The sequence below is a fragment of the Erinaceus europaeus genome, chromosome 17, assembly GCF_950295315.1.
Source record: "Erinaceus europaeus chromosome 17, mEriEur2.1, whole genome shotgun sequence".
Classification (NCBI taxonomy): Eukaryota; Metazoa; Chordata; class Mammalia; order Eulipotyphla; family Erinaceidae; genus Erinaceus; species Erinaceus europaeus.
The window spans coordinates 4,975,879-4,994,758 of NC_080178.1; the positions used below are offsets into that span (position 1 = coordinate 4,975,879).

The following is an 18,880-nucleotide window of genomic DNA, read 5'->3' on the forward strand; positions in this document are numbered from 1 at the left end:
AAAGTTTCGAGACCTCCTTTGAATCTGGAGAGGTGGCAGTCGTTGCACCCAGTAAGCAGAGGCCTCACTTTTCCTTGGCATCTCGCCTTTGTGGTCCATCTCAGGACGATGATCCTGAACTTTATTTATTTTGCCTCCAGGGTTATCACTGGGGCTCAGTGCTGGCACTATAATTCCACCGCTCCTGGTGGCCTTTTTTTTTTTTCCTTTTTCTTTTGTTTCCTTTCTATCTGATAGGGCTGAGAGAAATTGAGAGGGGAATGAGGGATAGGGAGAGAAACCTGAAAGCCTGCTTCCACTCACGAAGCATCTCTCCCTGCAGGTGGGGAGCAGGGAGGTGAACCTGGGTCCTTGTGCATGGGAATACATGCGCTTAACCTTGTGAGCCACCACCCACCATCCAGCCTCCAAGATCCTGAACTTATAACCAGACACCAGTACATGGAAGGAATGGTGTGTGTGTGTAGGGTGGTAGTGATGGGGGGGGGGGGCTTGGAGAATGGGTGTGGACAGGCCACTGGGACTAGAGGGTCTGGAGGGACATCTGTCCGGGAGGTGGGGTCTCCCCAAGGACCCCAGGCCAGGTGGGGGGGGGCTGCTGGAGCCTATGCCAGGTGATCTGCTTGGGTCTTTGAAGGGTCCACAAGATTGTTGGCAGAGGGAGGCCTGGGAGGGGGGGATTGGGTGACCCCAGAGCTGGGGGCATGAGTGCTCAGGTCTCAGGGAGCCCAGAGGTGGGTGGGGGACAGGCGTGAAGGGGGGGCATGTGGGGTTCAGGGAGGTGGAGGAAGGGGGTCCTGGGGAACAGACTTGACTGAGCAGATGCCACTGTTGCCTCGAGGTCACTGACCATCCCCCCCAGTGATCCCCGCCCCCCCCACTTTTCTTTCATTCTGTGTCCAGAGAGAGGGGAGAGAGAAAGACACCCCAGAGACGTTGCTGCCCCCTCCCCCACTGTCTACGGTGCTCCCAGGTACTCATCCCCAAGGGAGACACTGAGCCCCCAGAGGGGGAGCAGACAGGCCTCTGTGAACACAGGCTGCTGGCTTCCCCTCCCAGCTCCAGGGCAGGGCTGCTGGCTTTGGGTCTTGGCTTCCCCGTCTGTAAACAGGCCAGGCGGGCATATATGCATACACATGAAGATGGTAGGGTCCCCGAACCCCCAGCCTGGAAAACATCACTGCAGTGGCCACCTGCCTGGGGAGGAATGGGAGTCATTGACCTTCGCCTGGGGAAGGGACAGTGGCCTTGGCCTGGGAGAGACAGTGACCTTGGCCTGGGGGGGCAGTGACCTTGGCCTGGGGGGCAGTGGCCTTGGCCTAGGGGGCAGTGGCTTTGCCTGGGGGTCAGTGGCCTTGGCCTGGGGGAGACAGTGACCTTGGCCTGGGGGGGCAGTGACCTTGGCCTGGGGGGCAGTGGCCTTGGCTTGAGGGGCAGTGACATTGCCTGGGGGAACAGTGGCCTTTCCTGAGGGGGCAGTGACCTTGGCCTGGGGGAGTCAGTGGCCTTGCCTGGGGGGCAGTGGCCTTGGCCTGGGGGAACAGTGGCCTTGCCTGGGGAACAGTGGTCTTGCCTGGGGGTCAGTGCCACAGCTGGGCTGCCAGAGCTGCTCTGAAGCTGCACATTTCATGTCCGAGATTGGGTTTGATCTGTGGGGTGTTTCTGATCTCTAAACAGCTCGTCCTCCTGGAACACGCCGCCCACCGGGCCTATGGGGAGGGGGGGCCACCAGGCTGCTTCCCAGAATCAAAGTTTGCCCATCCTCTGAACCCCAGGCAGCATGGGGGACCCCGGTATGAGGCAAGAACTCGGTCTGCAGCCCCACATAGGTGGTAGGCGCCGTGCCAGGCTCCCAGAGGGCTGAGATATGGGGTGGGCTGTCTAGCAGAGGCTGTGATGGGGGCTGAGGCACCGCTGGAACCTTCAAGCTACCCCCTGCCTCGGGACCTTTGCACAAACCACGCTGGGTGGGTGCCCCTGTGCACCAGCTCCCACCCACTCGACCTCCTTTTCTCTCCCCTCTGCCAACATAGCATCCTGAAGCGGGCTGAGGGCTTGACACCTGCACAGCTAGCCGGGCACTCCGCCCACTGAGCTATCTTTCTATCCTGGTAACTTAAAAAATGTTTTATTTATTTTAGAGAGAGAGAGACAGAGAGACCAGAGCCCTGCTCCGCTCTGGCTGATGGTGGTGCTAGGGACTGAACCTGGGACCTCGGAGCCTCAGGCAGGAGAGTCTTTTGCAGAACCATCCTGCTGTCTCCCCAGCCCCCTGGTATTTTAAAAAAATATTTACTTATTCCCTTTTGTTGCCCTTGTTTTATGTTGTAGTTATTGTTGTTGTTATTGATGTCGTTGTTGTTGGACAGGACAGAGAGAAATGGAGAGAGGAGGGGAAGACAGAGAGGGGGAGAGAAAGACACCTGCAGACCTGCTTCACCGCCTGTGAAGCGACTCCCCTGCAGGTGGGGAGCCAGCCGGGGGCTCGAACCGGGATCCTTACGCTGATCCTTGTGCTTTGTGCCATGTGCGCTTAACCCGCTGTGCTACTGCCTGACTCCCTAATGATTTTAATAGAAGGAGGGATGGGAAGAGGGAGAGGGAGAAAGAGAGAGAGAGATAGCTGCAGCACTGCTCCACCACTTGTAACCCCCCCTGCAGGTGGGGGCCCGAGGCTTGAACCCCTCAACCATGCTGGCCTGGGCACTGTACTGGGTGCACTACAGCCTCCCTCTGACCTTTCTAGCACCACTCATCTCGGCCGTCGGCGGTGCTGCTAGGGATTGCTTGCTTTTTTTTTAAATTTAATTTTATCTCTTTTATTGCCACTGGGGTTATCACTGGGAGCTCCGTGCCCACACGACAAATCCACCACTCCTGGCAGCCATTTTTTCCCTTCTTTTCTATCAGGACAGAGGATTTGAGAGAGGAAGGGGAGACAGAGGAGGAGAGAGAGGGACTTACAGACCTCCTTCACTGCTTATGAAGCTTTCCCTTCTGCTGGTGGGGAGCAGGGGAGGGGTGGGGGGCTCGAACTCGGTCCCTTCTACATGGTAATGTGTGTGTCCAACCAGATGCGTCACTGTCAGGCCCCCATTGCTGGGGATTGAACCTGGGTCCTCTCACATGGAGTCCTGCTCTGTCACATCTCCCCAGGGGCCCCTTGGTGTTTCTGGCTCAAGCCCATTCAAGATCTGTCTCCGGCAGTGAGCTCTACACCACCCACACCCACACCCACACCCTATACCTCAGTGATGACACTGAGCCAAGGCCTGGGGTCTGCCTCAAAGTCACCTGGGTGTCCTTGCAGGCCTGCCCTGCTCAGCACTTTCCCCAGGTGACTGGGTGTCCTCCCTGCAGCCGGGGCCCCAGCCCAGCTGGAGGAGTCAGTCCCAGGAGGGAGGAGCCCAGCAGCTCCCAGTGTCTGTCTCCCCCTCCCCTGCCGCCCCTGCAGAGTCGCTGGCCCGCGTCCTGCCGGTGTCCAGGTGGGGGCTGTGGTTCCGGTCCTGTACATTTGTTTGTTGTTTGCCCTGGAGGACTTCTGCATTTGATTCTGCTGCCCCTGGGTTGGCTTTTATTTTATTTTATTTTATTTTTGCCTCCAAGGTTATTGCTGGGGCTCAGTGCCTGCACCATGAATCCACTGCACCTGGAGGCCATTTTCCCCCCCTTTTTGTTGCCCTTGTTGTTGTAGCCTTGTTGTGGTTATTGTTGTTGTTGATGTCGTTCGTTGTTGGATAGGACAGAGAGAAATGGAGAGGGGAGGGGAAGACAGAGAGGGGGAGAAAGACAGACACACACACAAAGAAAGAAAGAAAGAAAGAAAGAAAGAAAGAAAGAAAGAAAGAAAGAAAGAAAGAAAGAAAGAAAGACACACACAGACCTGCTTCACCGCCTGTGAAGCTCCTGCAGGTGGGGGAGCCGGGGGCTCGAACCAGGATCCTTAAGCCGATCCTTGCGCTTTGTGCCACGTGCGCTTAACCCGCTGCGCTACCGCCCGACCCCCTTTTTCCATTCTCTTTAACCCACCCCCTTGACATGTCAGAGAGAGAGACCAGAGCACCACTCTGGCACATGCAGCACCAGGGATCAAACCTGGAACCTCAGGAGTGCAAGTCCAGTGCTCTACCAGTTGAACTATGCACCGGGACCCAGGTTTAAGCCCGAGCTCCCCACCTGCAGGGGGGAAGCTTCAGTAGCGGTGAAGCAGGTCTGCAGGTGTCTTTCTCTCCCCCTTGCTATCTCCCCCTCCTCTCTCCATTTCTCTCTGTCCTGGCCAATAAAAAATAAAGAAAAATAAAGAAAAAGAAAAAAAAAAGGCCACCAGGAGCAGCGGATTTGTAGTGCCGGCCGGCCGTGAGCCCCATCGATAACCCTGGAGGGGAAAATAATTAAAAGGCTGGTGTGTTGATTTAATGAGAGAGACCAAAGCAGAGCTCATTCTGATGTAGTCGAACCCAAGGCCTCTCCATACAGGTCTTGCCCTCTACCCTCTATCCACCTCCTCAGCTGCTTTTTTTTTTCTTTCTGTCAGTGTGCGTGTGAGGGAGGGAGGGACGGCCAGAGCGCTTCGCTGCTGTGCTGTTGGCTTCTGCCTCCGTGTTCATGCCAGGGACTGAACCCAGGGTCGCCCCCCACACACACACACACACACACAGACTTGGACTCTGGCCGCCTCCTGGGGCCCTGGGGGCAGGTTACTGGGAAGCTGGGAGTCACTCAGACCTGCTCTGTGGGATTCTCCCAGAGTCTCCACTCTCATCTGTAAAATGGGGTGGGGACCAAGGGCTTGTCTGCTGGTGTGTGTGGCAAGGCACCCCTATTTCTGTGACCCTCCTGTGCTCCCCCCATCCTTCCCGCTGCCTGGCCCAGCCTAGCCAGCAGGGACGAAATCAAAGAAGTGTGTCCAGGTGGCTAAGTCCCTCCCCCGCCAGCACCCTCAGGTCAGTGGAGACACTGGGTGTGGCACCGAGCCTACAGCCCCACCAGAGTCACCCACTGATGTCCTCAGCCGTGAACACACACACACACACACACACACACACACACGGGTCTGCACAGGGTGTGTGTGTGTGGGTGGGTGCTGCTGGGGGGGCTGGGGGGTGAGAGGGTGGTCAGCACGGCCCCTCCCACTCCCTGGGCACACCCCCCACCAGCCGCTTGACTGGGAGCCCCTTGGGGCTTGATGCTGAAGCCCAGAGGTGAGGCCTGAGGCCATGAGGCAGGCCTGGCTGGTTTCAGGGTGCAAGAGACCAGGGAGGCCCTGTGACCAGTCCCCATTTTCAGACTGGGCTCTAGACTCGAATCCTCTCCCGATGCCCTAGACCTTCGTGACCTCAGCCTGGTTTTCGTTGTCCATAGCTGGGGAAACTGAGGCAGCTACCTTCGTGCCTTTGTTGTAACGAGAGACACGATGCCCCAAGCTCTGGGTCTGTACCCCGAAATGGGGCTCCCATGTGTTAGGCCTTTGAGGGGTCCCAACCCCCCCCTCCCTTTCCCCTCCCTTTCCCCTCCCCCCGAATCCCTGGCCTGGCCTGCTACCACCACCCCATGCCCCACCCTGGCTCTGGGGGCACCCAGCCAGCCTCCCCGCTCCATCTTAATTAGCTGCTTGTATTAATCTTGCAAGTAACGTGGCAACTCGAAGCCCTGGGTCTTCGGGCTGTGGAATTAATTATTCCCTAGCGGAGGCTGTCAGCTCAGGGAGGCCTCCGGCACCACTTAGCTGTGCCCTGGCTCTGCCTGGGGCTTCCTCTGCTCACCATCCCCTGCACCCCCAAATACACAAGTGCTCACCCTTTGGGCAGTGAAGGAGCCCCAAGGCAGGGACTGCGTCACCCTCATTCTCTGGGGCAGAGGCAAAGTGGGGGGTGGGGCCTTCTGGGGGGCCAGGGCTTCTGCCTCTCCACATCCCACTTGGAGGGCTGCTTCCAGGGAGCCTGCCCCCCATAAACCACAGACCCCAGATGCTTATTGGGGGAGGAACTTCCGGCCCCTCCGCCAGTCCCTCCCTGACTCACCATCTCTCTCTCTCTCTCTCTCTTTCTCTCTTGCAGCCAACAGCTCCCTGCTTGGAGGGGGTGGTGGTAAGTGACCTCTTCTGTGGTCTGGGGGAGGGAGGGTAGGATGGGGAGTTTGGGGTCACCCTTTCATGGCCTCCTCTGTGCCTGTGTCCACCCCTCTACAGCCACCGTACCCCCACAATCGCTTCCTCCCACTGCAGGGGGACCAGGCACCCTCCCTCACCTCCCTGGGGGGGCCATGCGGACACATGAGGCTTGGCCTGGGGGGAGGTGGGGGGCTCACAGGCAGAATGGGGAGCACCCGGGTGTGACCCTGAACCCATAGGCCCTCAGTGGACCCTGCACCCTCCAGCCCCCCAGCCTCAGCCTCCCCCTGCTCAGCCCCAGAGCCTGGCCACCAGGGACTCCTAAAGTCAGGAGTCATGGGACACCGCAAGAAGTCCGTGTCTGATTACTCCTGTGGACAGTCCCAGGTTTGGGGGGACACGAGGTCAGAGGTCAGCATGGGCTCCAGTCAGGCCAAGGTCAACAGGTAGCCTGGAAGGGGAGGTTGTCCCTACACTCCAGCTCTGCCTCGCTGCCAGGCCCTCCTGCACCCCCACTCCCCCGCACCTCATCCTGGTCCCAGCTGGCAGGCCCAGGCTTGTCTGTGCCGGATGATGGGTGAGCCTGGGGCCAGGGGTTAATGCTCCGTCGGATAAATCCCTGGGGCCGTGTTTACAGGCGACAGTGGCGGCAGTGGCGGGCCCCCGCCAGGCTTTAAAAGGGAGAAAAAATAAAAGGGGCGAGAAGGTCGAGAATAAATAAAAGCTAAGAGCTGCGGGTGTGCAGCCAGGCTGCAGTGGTGGGCCTGGCCGAGACGCCTCCCCCCTAGCCCCCTTCTCTGCCAGCCCTGTCCTGTCCCCATGGAGGTCACAGCCGCCCATGGGTACCAGGTGCTGGGGGGGGGGGGGGGCTCTGTGCAGCCCCAGGGCCTCGCTGGTTCCACACTGGCTGTACTAGGCCCACAGTCCGCTGTTTGGCGTATCCGTTCGTCACCTAAAGACTGAGCACCCTGGTGGGCCAGCCTGGAACTGGCCACATGGGCCTTGAACCCCGGTCCTCACGCCTGGGAAAGAGTGTGCCCTCCCAGTGAGCTGTCTCCCTTTTCTTGGCATCTTTTTTTAAAATATTTATTTATTTATTTATCCCCTTCTGTTGCCCCCCTTGTTGTTTTCTATTGTTGTAGTTATTTTTGTTGTGGTTATTGCTATCGTCGTCGTTGGAGAGGACAGAGAGACACGGAGAGAGGAGGGGAAGACAGAGGGGGAGAGAAAGACAGACACCTGCAAACCTGCTTCACCGCCTGGGAAGCGACCCCCCTGCAGGTGGGGAGCCGGGGGCTGGAACTGGGATCCTTACGCCGGTCCTTGTGCTTTGTGCCACCTGCGCTTAACCCGCTGCGCTCCTGCCCGACTCCCTTCTTAGGATCTTTTAAAAATACCCATTTAGTTATTTGATGAGAGAGAGAGAGAGAGAGAGAAATTGAGAAGGAGATAGAGAGGAAGAGAGACAAGGCCGGGTGGTGCTCAAAGACCTGGGTTCAAGTCCCCGCTCCCAGCCTGCAGGGAGAAAGCTTTGCAAGTGGTGAAGCAGAGCTGCAGGTATCTCTCTGTCTCTCTCCTTCCCTATCTCCCCCCTCGTTTCCCAGCTGTCTCTATCCAATAAATAGATAGAGAAGTAAAAATTATTTTTAAAAAAGAGAGGTGGGGGAAACACCTGCAGCCCTGCTTCACTGCTTGTGAAGTGTCTCCATGCAAGTGGGGAGCGGAGTCTTGAACCTGGGTCCCTGTGCTCTGTAACATGTGCACTCAACCAGGTGCACCACCGCCCGGCCCCATAGCCTTAATTTTTAAGGCCTATTTTAATGAGAATTATAGAACGAGGGAGAGAACCAGTGCAGCACTAGGGCTTATGGGAGGGAACTGGGAACCTCTTGCCTGCAAACCCAGAGCACTACAGCTGAGCTTTCAAATCCCAGGTCAGACCATCACACCTCTTACCAGAACCCTGCCAGAGCACTCACCTTGCTCAGAGCCGAGCTCAGGGGCCCCAGCCACCCCTCAGGCTCTCCCCCACATTGCCTGCCCAGCCCCACTCCTGCTCCACCATGTGGGCTCCCTGCAGCTGCTGGAGTGGGCCAGTGCACGCCAGCCCCAGGGCCTTTGCACAGGCCTTCCTTGTGAAGCCCCGCCCTGGCCCCGCCCCACCCACCAGGCCCCGCCCACCACCCTAGCAGCTCAGAACCTGACTTGGTGGTGATGCTCTGTCCCTTGTCTCCTCTCTGGGAACCTTCCAGAGGGCCTGGTACCTGGAGCAGGTACCCAGTGGGCCGGGAGAAAGGATGAGAGGCGCCCAGGCGGCCCGTCAGCAGCTCAGGGTGGGGAGGCACAGCGGAGCCCTGCTTCCTGTGGCTCTGGGGTGAACATGCTGGCAGCCAGCCGGTCATGCTGCAGAGATGAGAGCCGGCCGGGAGGGCAGGAAGTGGCCGAGTCCAGCCTTTTAGCGCCTGAGAGATTTACGAGCCCGTGTGGAGGAGACTGTCACTCCGCCCATGTGACTGGAACCAGAGGAGGTGGCAGGCGCGAGGTGGAGGCGGGGGTGAGGGTGCACCTGGTGCTGGGGGGCAACACGGAGGCCGACCTCAGGCCGGGGTGCCCCCCATGCAACCTTTGCCACCCCCATCTTCCTGGGCCTGTGGGGGAACTGGGTCCCCACCTGAGACAAGCTCCGCTCCTCCCAGGCCTCCCAGATTCCTCCGGAGGCCCCCCCCCCAGCTGCCACCACCATCACATAAGCCCCACCACCCACCAGCCACACTGTTACCCGCTCCCCCCGTGGCTCTGTTTGCAGCCACCCCAATCGGCCGGGTGGTGGAGCACCTGGCAGAGCGCACGTGTTACAGTGCTCAAAGACCCAGGTTCAAGCCCCTCGTCCCCATCTGCAGGGGGAAAGCTTCACAAGTGGTGAAACGGGGCTGCAGGGGTCTCTCTCCCTCCTTATTTATTTATTTACTTATTTATTAATGAGGAAGATAGGAGGAGAGAGAAAGAACCAGACATCACTCTGGTACATGTGCTGCCAGGGATTGAACTCAGTACCTCATGCATGAGAGTCCATCTCCTAGACCACTCTCTCCCTCTTTATCTCCCTTGCCCTCTCGATTTCTGGTTATCTCCATCCAGTAAATAAAGATAATATAATAAAAAAAAATTAAAAAGTCACCCAAAGCTGGGAAGACAGCAAAAGACTGGTTCTGCAAAAGACTCTCCTACCTGAAGCTCTGAGGTCCCAGGTTCAATCCCCAGCACCACTACAGAGCCCTGCTCAGCCTTCTCTCTCTTTATATCTCTCTGTATGTGTCTCTCTCTGTATCTCATTAAAATAAAAAATAATAAATTTTAAATAAAAATAAATAAGTAAATATGAAAAATAAAGTCACCCCAGCCAGATGGGATGGTAGCCTGTGTGGGGGGGGCTGCCTGTGGGGGTGTCGGTGCAAGACCCCCCAGCTTCCACTGCCTGCATGTGGGGCTCCTGATGGAAGGAACCTGCAGCTTTGGGGAGCTGGGGAGGACGTCTGCTGGCACCCCCAAACTCAGTGCTGCTTCCCTGGAGCATGGGGACCTGAAAAGCAAAACCCAGAGGGTTCAGGACTCTTGGGGCTGCTTGACTCTTGAGCCCGGAGCTCAGGAGTGCAGAGGGGAGGGCATTTGACTTAGGCCTTGAAGGTTGAATAGTGTAACGTGAATTCGACGGGTTGGAGGGCCACCCTGGTCCCCAGCCCGCCCACCTGGTTCCCGGAGCCTTTTACTGGCTTGAAGGTGGTGGTGGTGCTGGGGATAATTGTTGAGCTACTCCGCTCTTGTCAGCTAGGAAGGGAGGCGGCCGATCGGTGGGCAATCTCCAGGCCCCAGCGCGTCTGCCCTGTTTATTAGGACTGAAATGTTTACTCGGTGATAAGGAGACGGCTTCCTCGCGGAGATTTGTGCGGGCTTTTTCAATTACCCCTCATCTCTCTCTCTGCCACTTTTGCACTAAAGGGGTAATAAATGTATCGGAGCCTTTCAATTATTCATCTAAATCATGACTGCTCCCGCCATGGCTGGGCTGGAGTGACAGATTAATTCAGGGCTGCCTTCCCCGCCAGCTGCCCCGCCCGCCGGGCTGGAGGGGCTGAAGGTGCAGGTGCGTGTATGTGTGTGGGGGGGGGGCAGGATGGAGCCCGTGTCCCCACACACCCTTTGCACTGTTGAGAACCTGCTCACACACCAGGTGCCCACGCCTCTGTGCCCACATCTCCAGCCCTCTCTGCCACGAGCCTTTGCACATGCCACTCTGCTCCCAGGAGCTCCTCTGTGCCCCCTCCATAGCCTTTCCTCCCAGGCTCCCTGTTAAGGGACCTCAGGTGCCCAGGAGCACAAACCCCAGGCCAGGGGGTAGGGCGAGCGGCTCCTCTTACCTCTCTCCCTCCCGCCTCCGTCTCTGACTGATTGACTAGTGTTTGACCGGCCGGGGCCTAGAGCTGCGCATGCTGACACCACTCCCAGGATACACTGTCAAGTCAGGACACAGAGACACAGAGACTGAGGAGGGAGAGATCCCACAGCACCCAAGCTGCCTCCAGTGCTGTGCCAGGGCTCGAACCCAGGACACCTACATGGCAAGACAGGCACCCCTCCCCCGTGAGCCATTCCTCTTCCCTCCAGTTTATCGTTATTGCCTTACTATTATCTTTATTTACTTATTGGATAGAGACAGCCAGAAATTGAGGCGGAAGGGGAAGACAGAAAGGGAGACAGACACCTGCAGCCCTGCTTCACCACTTGCAAAGTTTTCCCCCTGCAGGTGGGGGCCGGGGGCTCGAACCCGGGTCCTTGTGCATTGCAACATGTGCGCTCAACCAGGTGCACCGCCACCCAGCCCCCATCATCTTTTTTTAAAGATTTGTTTTCTTTTACTTATTTCTTTTTTGAATACTTATTTTTTATTTATTTATTTTTTTAAGGATCCTTGATATATATATATTTTTTTTTTTAATTTTTTTTTTTTTTGAATACTTATTTTTATGGCACAGGACAGAAAGAAATGGAGAGAGGGAAAGGGAGATAGGAAGAGACAGACATGTGCAGACCTGATTTACTACTCGTGAAGCTTTCCCTCTGCAGATGAGGACCAGGGCCTTGAGCCTGGATCCTTGGCATTATAGCCGGTGTAGTCAACCAGCTGTGCCGTTGCCCTGGCCCCTAAAAAAAAAAAAAAAAAAAAAAAAAAAAAGCTTTCATTTTTAGATAGACACAGACAGATCACAACACCAAAGCTTCCTGCACTGCAGAGGGGCGGGACTTGAATCTGGACCACATGTGACCAAGCAAGTGAGCTATTTCACTGGCCCTGAGAAAAACCTTGTTTTCATTTTTTTTTTAAGTAAACAGCCTTTGGAATTATTTTATTTATTCATTTTTGTATCTATAGAGAGACTTGAAAGGGGAGAGGGCAATAGAGAGACCTGCAGCCCTGCTTCACTGCTTGTGAAGCTTTCCCCCTGCAGGTAGGGACGAGGGGCTTGAACCCTGGTCCTTGTGCACGGTAGTGTGTGTGCTTAACCAGGTACGCCAACACCTGGCCCCTCTTTTTGCCCTTTTTCCCAGAGCACTGCTCAGCTCTGGCTTATGGTGGTACTGGGGATTGAACCTGGAACCTTTGGTACCTCAAGTATGAGAGACTCTTTGCAGAACCATTACGCTGTCTCCCCAGCCCACGAGTGCCTTTTTGTACAATGAGTGCTCTTTCCTGCCCAAGAAAGTTTTGCATAACCATTCTATGCCCTCGGCCATTTTTTATTCACTCATTTTAAATGAAAGAATAGAGATAAATAAAAAAATATATATATACAGAGCAAGAGAGAGACACCAGAGCAATGCAAGACAGGTTTTTTTTTTTTTTTGATTATCTTTATTTATTTATTGGATAAAGGCAGTTGGAAATTGAGAGGAAGGGGGGAGATAGAGAGAGAGAGAGCTGCAGCCCTGCTTCACTACTCACAAAGCTTTCCCCCTGCAGGTGGGGGTGTGGGGGTGCACCTTCATCCACCCCCGCAAGACATTTCTTTCTGAGAAGCCAGAGCTTCACTCCGGTGCACACCAGAGACGGAGCTGGAGCCTCAGGCCTGTGCCCCCCCACTGAGCTGTGCCCCCCCCCACTCACCTCCCCCCCCCCAGCTTGCTATGTTTTTATTGGGAGGCAGCTCTCTCTCCAGCAGGGATGAGGCCTGGGCTACCACCTCCCTGTCTATTTTCTCTTTCTTTCTTTCTTTTTTTTTGCTCAGCTCTGGCTTATGGTGGTGCAGGGGATTGAACCTGGGACTTTGGAGCCTCAGGCATGAGAGTCTCTTTGCAGAGCCATTAGTATTATCATTATTACTATCATCATCATCATCGTCCCCGCCCGCCTGTCTCTATCATCTCTGCCTGGTGCTGATTCTCTCACTTGAGTCTCTGGCTATCTCCTCTCTCTGTCCCTCCTTCCCTCCCTCCATCCTCCTGGGGACCAGCCTTGACCTCCATCACCCAAGGCTGCTGACCTGTGATTGCTGGGGGGTTGGGGGGTGTCTGCCCCGCTGTTCCCCTCTGTCCTGCTGGAAGACCCCCCACCCACTGGGCCGGGCTCAGAGCCAGCAGATGACCCAGGACCCCTGGGTGGCACTGTGCCAGGCTCTGGGTGAGTGGGTGCCAGGCAGGTTGCCAGCCTCTCCTGTCACTCAGGGCTCAGCTCTGTCATGTCCCAGAGCCAGTGCCCCTGTCCCCCCCATGCCTCTCCCCTGAGGCTGGGTGGGGCCTGGTGGTGGGCACTGGGGGTGGGGCTGGACAGTCACCCCAAATGGAAGCTGCGGGGCACCCCTGCCTCACTGGGGGTCGAGGACCTTTGTGTGTGTGGCTTAATACTGACTTACACATATGAGGGGCAGGGCTGTAACTGCACACCGCCCCCACCCCCAGGGTTCTGTGTCCCCCTCCCCTCCGCTGTAACCTATAGCAGTTCTCCAAGGTCACAGATATGGGCTGACTAGCATTTCTAGAACTATCTGTCTGTATTTATATATTTTTTACCCATTTTCCCTATGGTCTTGCCTTCTCTTCCTTTCTTTTCTTTTTTTTTAAATATTTATTTATTCCCTTTTGTTGCCCTTGTTTTTTATTGTAGTTATTATTGTTGTTGTCGTTGGATAGGACAGAGAGAAATGGAGAGAGGAGGAGAAGACAGAGAGGGGAGAGAAAGACACCTGCAGACCTGCTTCACTGCCTGTGAAGTCTCCCCTGCAGGTGGGGAGCCGGGGGCTCGAACCGGGATCCTTTCGCTGGTCGGTCCATGTGCTTTGTGCCACCTGCGCTTAACCCGCTGCACTACCGCCCGACTCCCCTTCTCTTCCTTTCTTTATTTTTTTTTCCCCCTTTTGTTGCCCTTGTTGTAGCTTCGTTGTGGTTATTATTATTGCCCTTGTTGACGCAATTCGTTGTTGGATAGGACAGAGAGAAATGGAGAGAGGAGGGGAAGACAGAGAGGGGGAGAGAAAGACAGACACCTGCAGACCTGCTTCACCGCCTGTGAAGCGACTCCCCTGCAGGTGGGGAGGTGGGGGCTCGAACCGGGATCCTTACGGATCCTTACGCCGGTCCCTGCGCTTTGCGCCACGTGCGCTTAACCCACTGCGCCACCGCCCGACCTCCCTTCTCTTCCTTTCTAAGTCACACCCTCACCTGTTACCACTTCCAAATGTCCTTCCTTTTTTTAAAAAATTTTTTAAATATTTATTTATTTATTCCCTTTTGTTGTTCTTGTTGTTTTATTGTTGTAGTTATTGTTGATGTCGTCTTTGTTGGATAGGACAGAGAGAAATGGAGAGAGGAGGGGAAGACAGAAAGGGGGGGACAAAGACAGACACCTGCAGACCTGCTTCACCGCCTGTGAAGCGACTCCCCTGCAGGTGGGGAGCCGGGGCCTCAAACCGGGATCCTTACGCTGGTCCTTGCGCTTTGCGCCACGTGCGCTTAACCCGCTGCGCTACCGCCTGACTCCCTATGTTCTTCCTTTTTTCTCTTCTCTCTCTGGATCCGGATGGAGTTGGGCTTCAAGGCCCTCTGGTCATCTTCCCTACCTTCCCGCCACCCCGGTGTGGAGCAGAATTCTTTTGGGGTGAGCGTCTTGTTTCAGACTCATGGGAGCCGCAGGGGCTCACGTGTGCCTGCTGCTCCCAGATGCTCAGACCTGCGTGAGGGGCCCAGTGCACCTGGGTCAGCTTCACATCAGAGACACAGTTCTGACGCCCCCCCCCCCCCACACACACACAGTGGGCTCCCAGAGGGGCTGCTCCACCCCCCACAGAGCAGAGCCAAGGGCTGGGTTTTCCAGGGTTTGTTGACTGAATGTGTGACCAGCAATCTTTTTTGGGGAATTCTTTTTGGGGAGACCAGGCCATGTGTGGGTCCTGGGCCTGGTTGTTGAACAGAGGCCAGAATGAGGGGCCCAGGGAAGATCTGAGGTCCTGGAGTGGGTGGTTTCTGTGGGACTCCGGGCCTGGGGTGCAGCAGCTGCCAGCCCCTGACTCAGTTTCCCCATCCGCCTCACCTGTGCAGCTGGTGGCACCCCGGGTAGCAGGGCAACATGTGGGGACCCCTGGGGTTTCAGCCCCCGCCCTTAGCTGCACCCAGGCCCTCCTGGGGGGTTGCCTCATAGGCCAGGTCCCCCCCCCCTCACCTGTAAATCAGGATGGCCGTGTAGGAAAGCCCAGGACACTCAGTACTCAGTACTCGTTATCAGTAAGGATGGGGAAACTGAGGCACGGACCTCACCTCGGCTGGGGGGGAGGAGCAGGGGAGCCATGCCAGTCCCAGGAACTCCTGTCAAGAGAGCTGCACCCTGCCCTGCTCTGGGCCCCCCTGAGAGTGAGCAAGGCTGAGTCTCTGTTCCTGTGGGGGCTCCCTCCTCCCCTCCCCTCCCACCACTCCCAGCCCAGGGAGGCCCAGTGGCCTGCCCAAAGCCCCCAGCACTGAGACTTCTGGGAAGAGAAACCCCCCAGAAGTGGGTGCAGGGAGCCAGACCCGAAGGCCAGTGGAGGGGCCCCGGGGACAGGCTGGGTGGGGGTCAGGGTCCCCTGCCCAGAACAGGAGCATAGTGCCCCCCCCCACACACACACAGTCCCCCGCCTCCTCCGTGTCCTGGTAAATAATTAATTAGCCCAGGCCCGCGTGTTTGTTTAGCGTGAGGAGTGCTCCCCACTGAGAGGCATTTATTGCTGAATAAATTTAAATATCTAATCTCCCTTCATGAATATTACAGCACCCCAAAGAGGGCCAACAGTCCCCCTGACCTCGCCCGGAAAGAGACTGGAGACCCAGAGTCTGGCGGAGGCCGTGCTGGATGGGCACCGCCAGCTCCCAGGGGCTCCACGGGGCCTGGAGGTGGGGTGGCCTCTTGCCAAAGCTGTGGGTGGGTGAGTAGGACCCACAGTGTGTGTGTGTGGGGGGCAGGCAGAGAGGGGGAAGTGGGCCCTCATGCCTGGGCTCCCAGCCTTCCTGCTATATGGCCCTTGGCCAGTCTCTCAGCCTCTGGGCCCTCACTGCAAACAGCGGAGAGAGGCGCTTGGGGTGGGGGTGGGAAGGCAGCTTCTGGTGGACACAGACTGGGCCCCCTACCCCCTCCCAAACCAGGGCAGGGGAGACAGCATAATGATTTCTTTTTTTTTTTTAATATTTATTTCCTTTTGTTGCCCTTGTTTTATTGTTGTAGTCATTGATGTCGTTGTTGGATAGGACAAAGAGAAATGGAGAGAGGAGGGGAAGACAGAGAGGGGGAGAGAAAGACACACCTGCAGACCTGCTTCACAACCTGTGAAGTGACTCCCCTGTAGGTGGGGAGCCGGGGGCTCGAACCGGGATCCTCTTAGCGGTCCTTGTGCTTCGTGCCACTTGCTGCGCTACCGCCCGACTCCCAGCATAATGGTTCTGCAAACACACTCTCATGCCTGAGGCTCTGACATCCTCGGTTCAACCCCCAGCATCACCATAAGCCAGGAAAATAATAATAATAATAATAGAAGGGGCCTCCCAGCCCCGGTGGGCTGCACCCCCAGGAGAGACCCCGATTATCTGCTGATGGGCCATGAGATGGAGGTTTGAGGTTCAGGTGTGGCTGGGAGGCCCAGGGAGGGGACCGGGGGTGAACCAGGGTCACCCCACAGCAGGCAGCCCCAAGAGGCCCTCTGGTTCCACGGCTGAGGGCAGCGGGAGTGGGGTGCCCCCTCCCCGGCACCCAGAGGTGGGGCAGTTCTAGGACTGAGGATGGGGAGTGGGGAGGGGGCCCTCTCAGAAGCCACGGTCTCCCCCTGGTCACACATCTGTCCACCTGCCTGCCGGGTGACCGTGGGCGGGTCCCTCACCCCAACACATTGCCCTCCAGGCACGGGGTCCCCCAGGCTGGAGCCCCATTCTGTGCACCCGACACCACTGCTCTGGGCGCCCTTTTCAGCCCCTCCCAAGCGCCCCCCCACCCCCCAGTCACCGGGTGCTGCTGGGTTAATTGGGCCCCGGGAGACAGGGGAAGGGGGCGGGGCAGCTGGCGTCCCTGGGCCCCGGGAGGCGGCGGCGGGGTGGGGATGCGATGGGGACGCGGGCGGTTTGCAAGTGTGGGGCAGCTGTTCCTGTGCGCTGGGGTGCACCCCACGAAGTGGGGAGGGGGCATGTGAGCTGCGCTGCACCGTGGGAACTGGGAGACCCCCCCCCCCCCCCCCCGGTGGCTCAGGCTCCGGGGTCAGCGGCAGGCCCCCCCACCCCCGCCGCCGGGCTTGTTTACCGGGCCCGGGTCCCCCGAGTCGCGCGGCGGGGCCCCGATCACCCCGGATGCGCTAACGAGGCGGCTCGTTAAGAGCGGGCTGCGCGCCCCGAGACACCTGCGGCCCCGGTCTCCGGGGCAGAAAGCGGGTCGGAGTTTGCGGGGCCGCAGCCCAGCGCCCCCTACCGGCCGGCCACGCCCCCACGGCTCCCCCCTTCCCCAGTGGACGGCTGCATCCACCGGGCCGCCGGGCCCCTGCTCACCGACGAGTGCCGGACCCTGCAGAGCTGCGACACCGGCCGGGCCAAGATCACCGGCGGCTACCGGCTGCCGGCCAAGTGTGAGTCCCCCACCCGGGCCCCGCGGGCGCGGGAGGGGCGCCCCGTGTGACGGCAGCCAGGGGTGCGAGCGGGTCGCCCCGTAGAAATGGCTCAGCCCTCACGCGCCTCCTCGGGGGGCACTTCGCCCCCCAGGAAGGGGAGGTGCCGGAGGCTGGGAGGGGACAGAGACCTGAAGGGCTGGGGGGCAGCGCCGGGGCGCCCCCACTGTGTCCCCCGGCCGGGTCCATGGGGGGGTTCTCCGCAACTTGGGGGGAGAGGGCTGTTTCCGGCCCCTCCCGGGCCGTCGGCCAGGGGTCGCGGGGGCCCTGACGGCGTCTCTCCGCAGATGTCATCCACACGGTGGGCCCCATCGTGCACGGCCAGCCGAGCGCCAGCCAGGCCGCCGAGCTCCGCAGCTGCTACCTGAGCAGCCTGGACCTGCTGCTGGAGCACCGGCTCCGCTCGGCGGTGAGGGCGGGACTGCGGGGCGGGGCTGCGGGGCGGGGCTGCGGCGGGGCGGGCGGGGCCAGACCCGCCCTGTTGAAACCCTCTCCTCCCGCCCCAGGCCTTTCCCTGCATCTCCACCGGCGTGTACGGTGAGTGGGCGGGACCCGGGGGGGGGGGCGGCGGCGGCGGCGGCGGCGGCGGCGGCGGCGGGGCCTCGTCCTGCGCGGATGGCGGCCGGCGGGGCGGGAGGCCGGAGCCCGGAGCCCACTCCCCACTCCCCCCAGGCTACCCGGGCGAGGCGGCGGCCGAGGTGGTGCTGGCCACGCTGCGCGAGTGGCTGGAGCAGCACAAGGACAAGGTGAGGCCGGGGTGCAGAGCGCCGGCCCGGGCGGGCAGCGGGCAGGGAGCGAGGTTCCACCTGCGCCCCAGGGGAAGGCGCCGCGGGCTGGACTGCGAGCTGGAGCAGGGGCGGGGCGGGGCGGGGCGGGGCGGGCGGGCCGGGCGGGGCTGAGCAGGCCGCCCGCCTGCAGGTGGACCGGCTCATCCTCTGCGTGTTTCTGGAGAAGGACGAGCGCATCTACCTGCAGCGGCTCCCGCACTACTTCCCCGTGGGTAGGTACCGGGGGGCGCGGGCACACCCGCCCGCCCGCCCGCCCCGCCCGCCCTCACTGTCCTCTGCCTTCCAGCCTGAGGGCCCGCCGCCACCCCGCCCTGGACCGGTAAGCCGGGCCTGGCCCGCTAACAAACGTGCTCCCACTAACAAACCCGCTGGCCCGCCGTGCGCACCCCCACGCTGGGAGGCAGCGGGATGGGGGCGCTTCCAGTTCCTGCCCTCTGACCTTACCCCTTTGCCCTCAGACACCCCTGGGCCCGCTGGACCTCGCTCACAGCTCTGAGGTGGCTGAAGCCCGGCCCCCCACCTTTCCTCGGCCCCCCACCTTTCCTCGGCCCCTCCGGCGGCTGCTAATAAAGGCGTCCTGACCGCAGCTCCTGGTGTCCGAGCCCTGCCTGGGGGCGTGGGGGGCGCGGGGGGCATGGGCAGGGTGAGGGCAGCGCTCCGGGGAGCCAGGCGGGCAGGCACGGGCCAGACGGCAGAGGTGGGCAGCACTTGACGTTTATTGAGGGTCTGCCCCCTAGGAGCTCACAGCCTGGGGGCCGAGACCCCTCCAGTGCTGGGGGGGGGGGCGGGCACTGAAGGCAGAGCAGAGACGACCCCGAGCAAGG

The 18,880-nt window shown here is 59.1% G+C and overlaps 1 protein-coding gene across 3 annotated transcripts in view; it reads left to right on the plus strand.

The window, feature by feature from the left end:
• Positions 1-18,608, plus strand: part of MACROD1 (mono-ADP ribosylhydrolase 1) — a 117,488-nt gene extending 98,880 nt beyond the window's left edge. The window contains exons 4-11 of one of the 3 annotated variants that reach the window (XM_060176175.1): positions 6,057-6,086; positions 17,113-17,229; positions 17,556-17,677; positions 17,775-17,805; positions 17,941-18,014; positions 18,187-18,268; positions 18,343-18,375; positions 18,515-18,608. In XM_060176175.1, coding sequence (XP_060032158.1) covers positions 6,057-6,086; positions 17,113-17,229; positions 17,556-17,677; positions 17,775-17,805; positions 17,941-18,014; positions 18,187-18,268; positions 18,343-18,347 — 461 coding nt within the window. In that variant the 3' untranslated portion in view covers positions 18,348-18,375; positions 18,515-18,608. The remainder of the gene's footprint in view (positions 1-6,056; positions 6,087-17,112; positions 17,230-17,555; positions 17,678-17,774; positions 17,806-17,940; positions 18,015-18,186; positions 18,269-18,342; positions 18,376-18,514) is intronic. The other 2 variants (XM_060176173.1, XM_060176174.1) reach the window with 2 other exon arrangements.
• Positions 18,609-18,880: the final 272 nt, after the last annotated feature.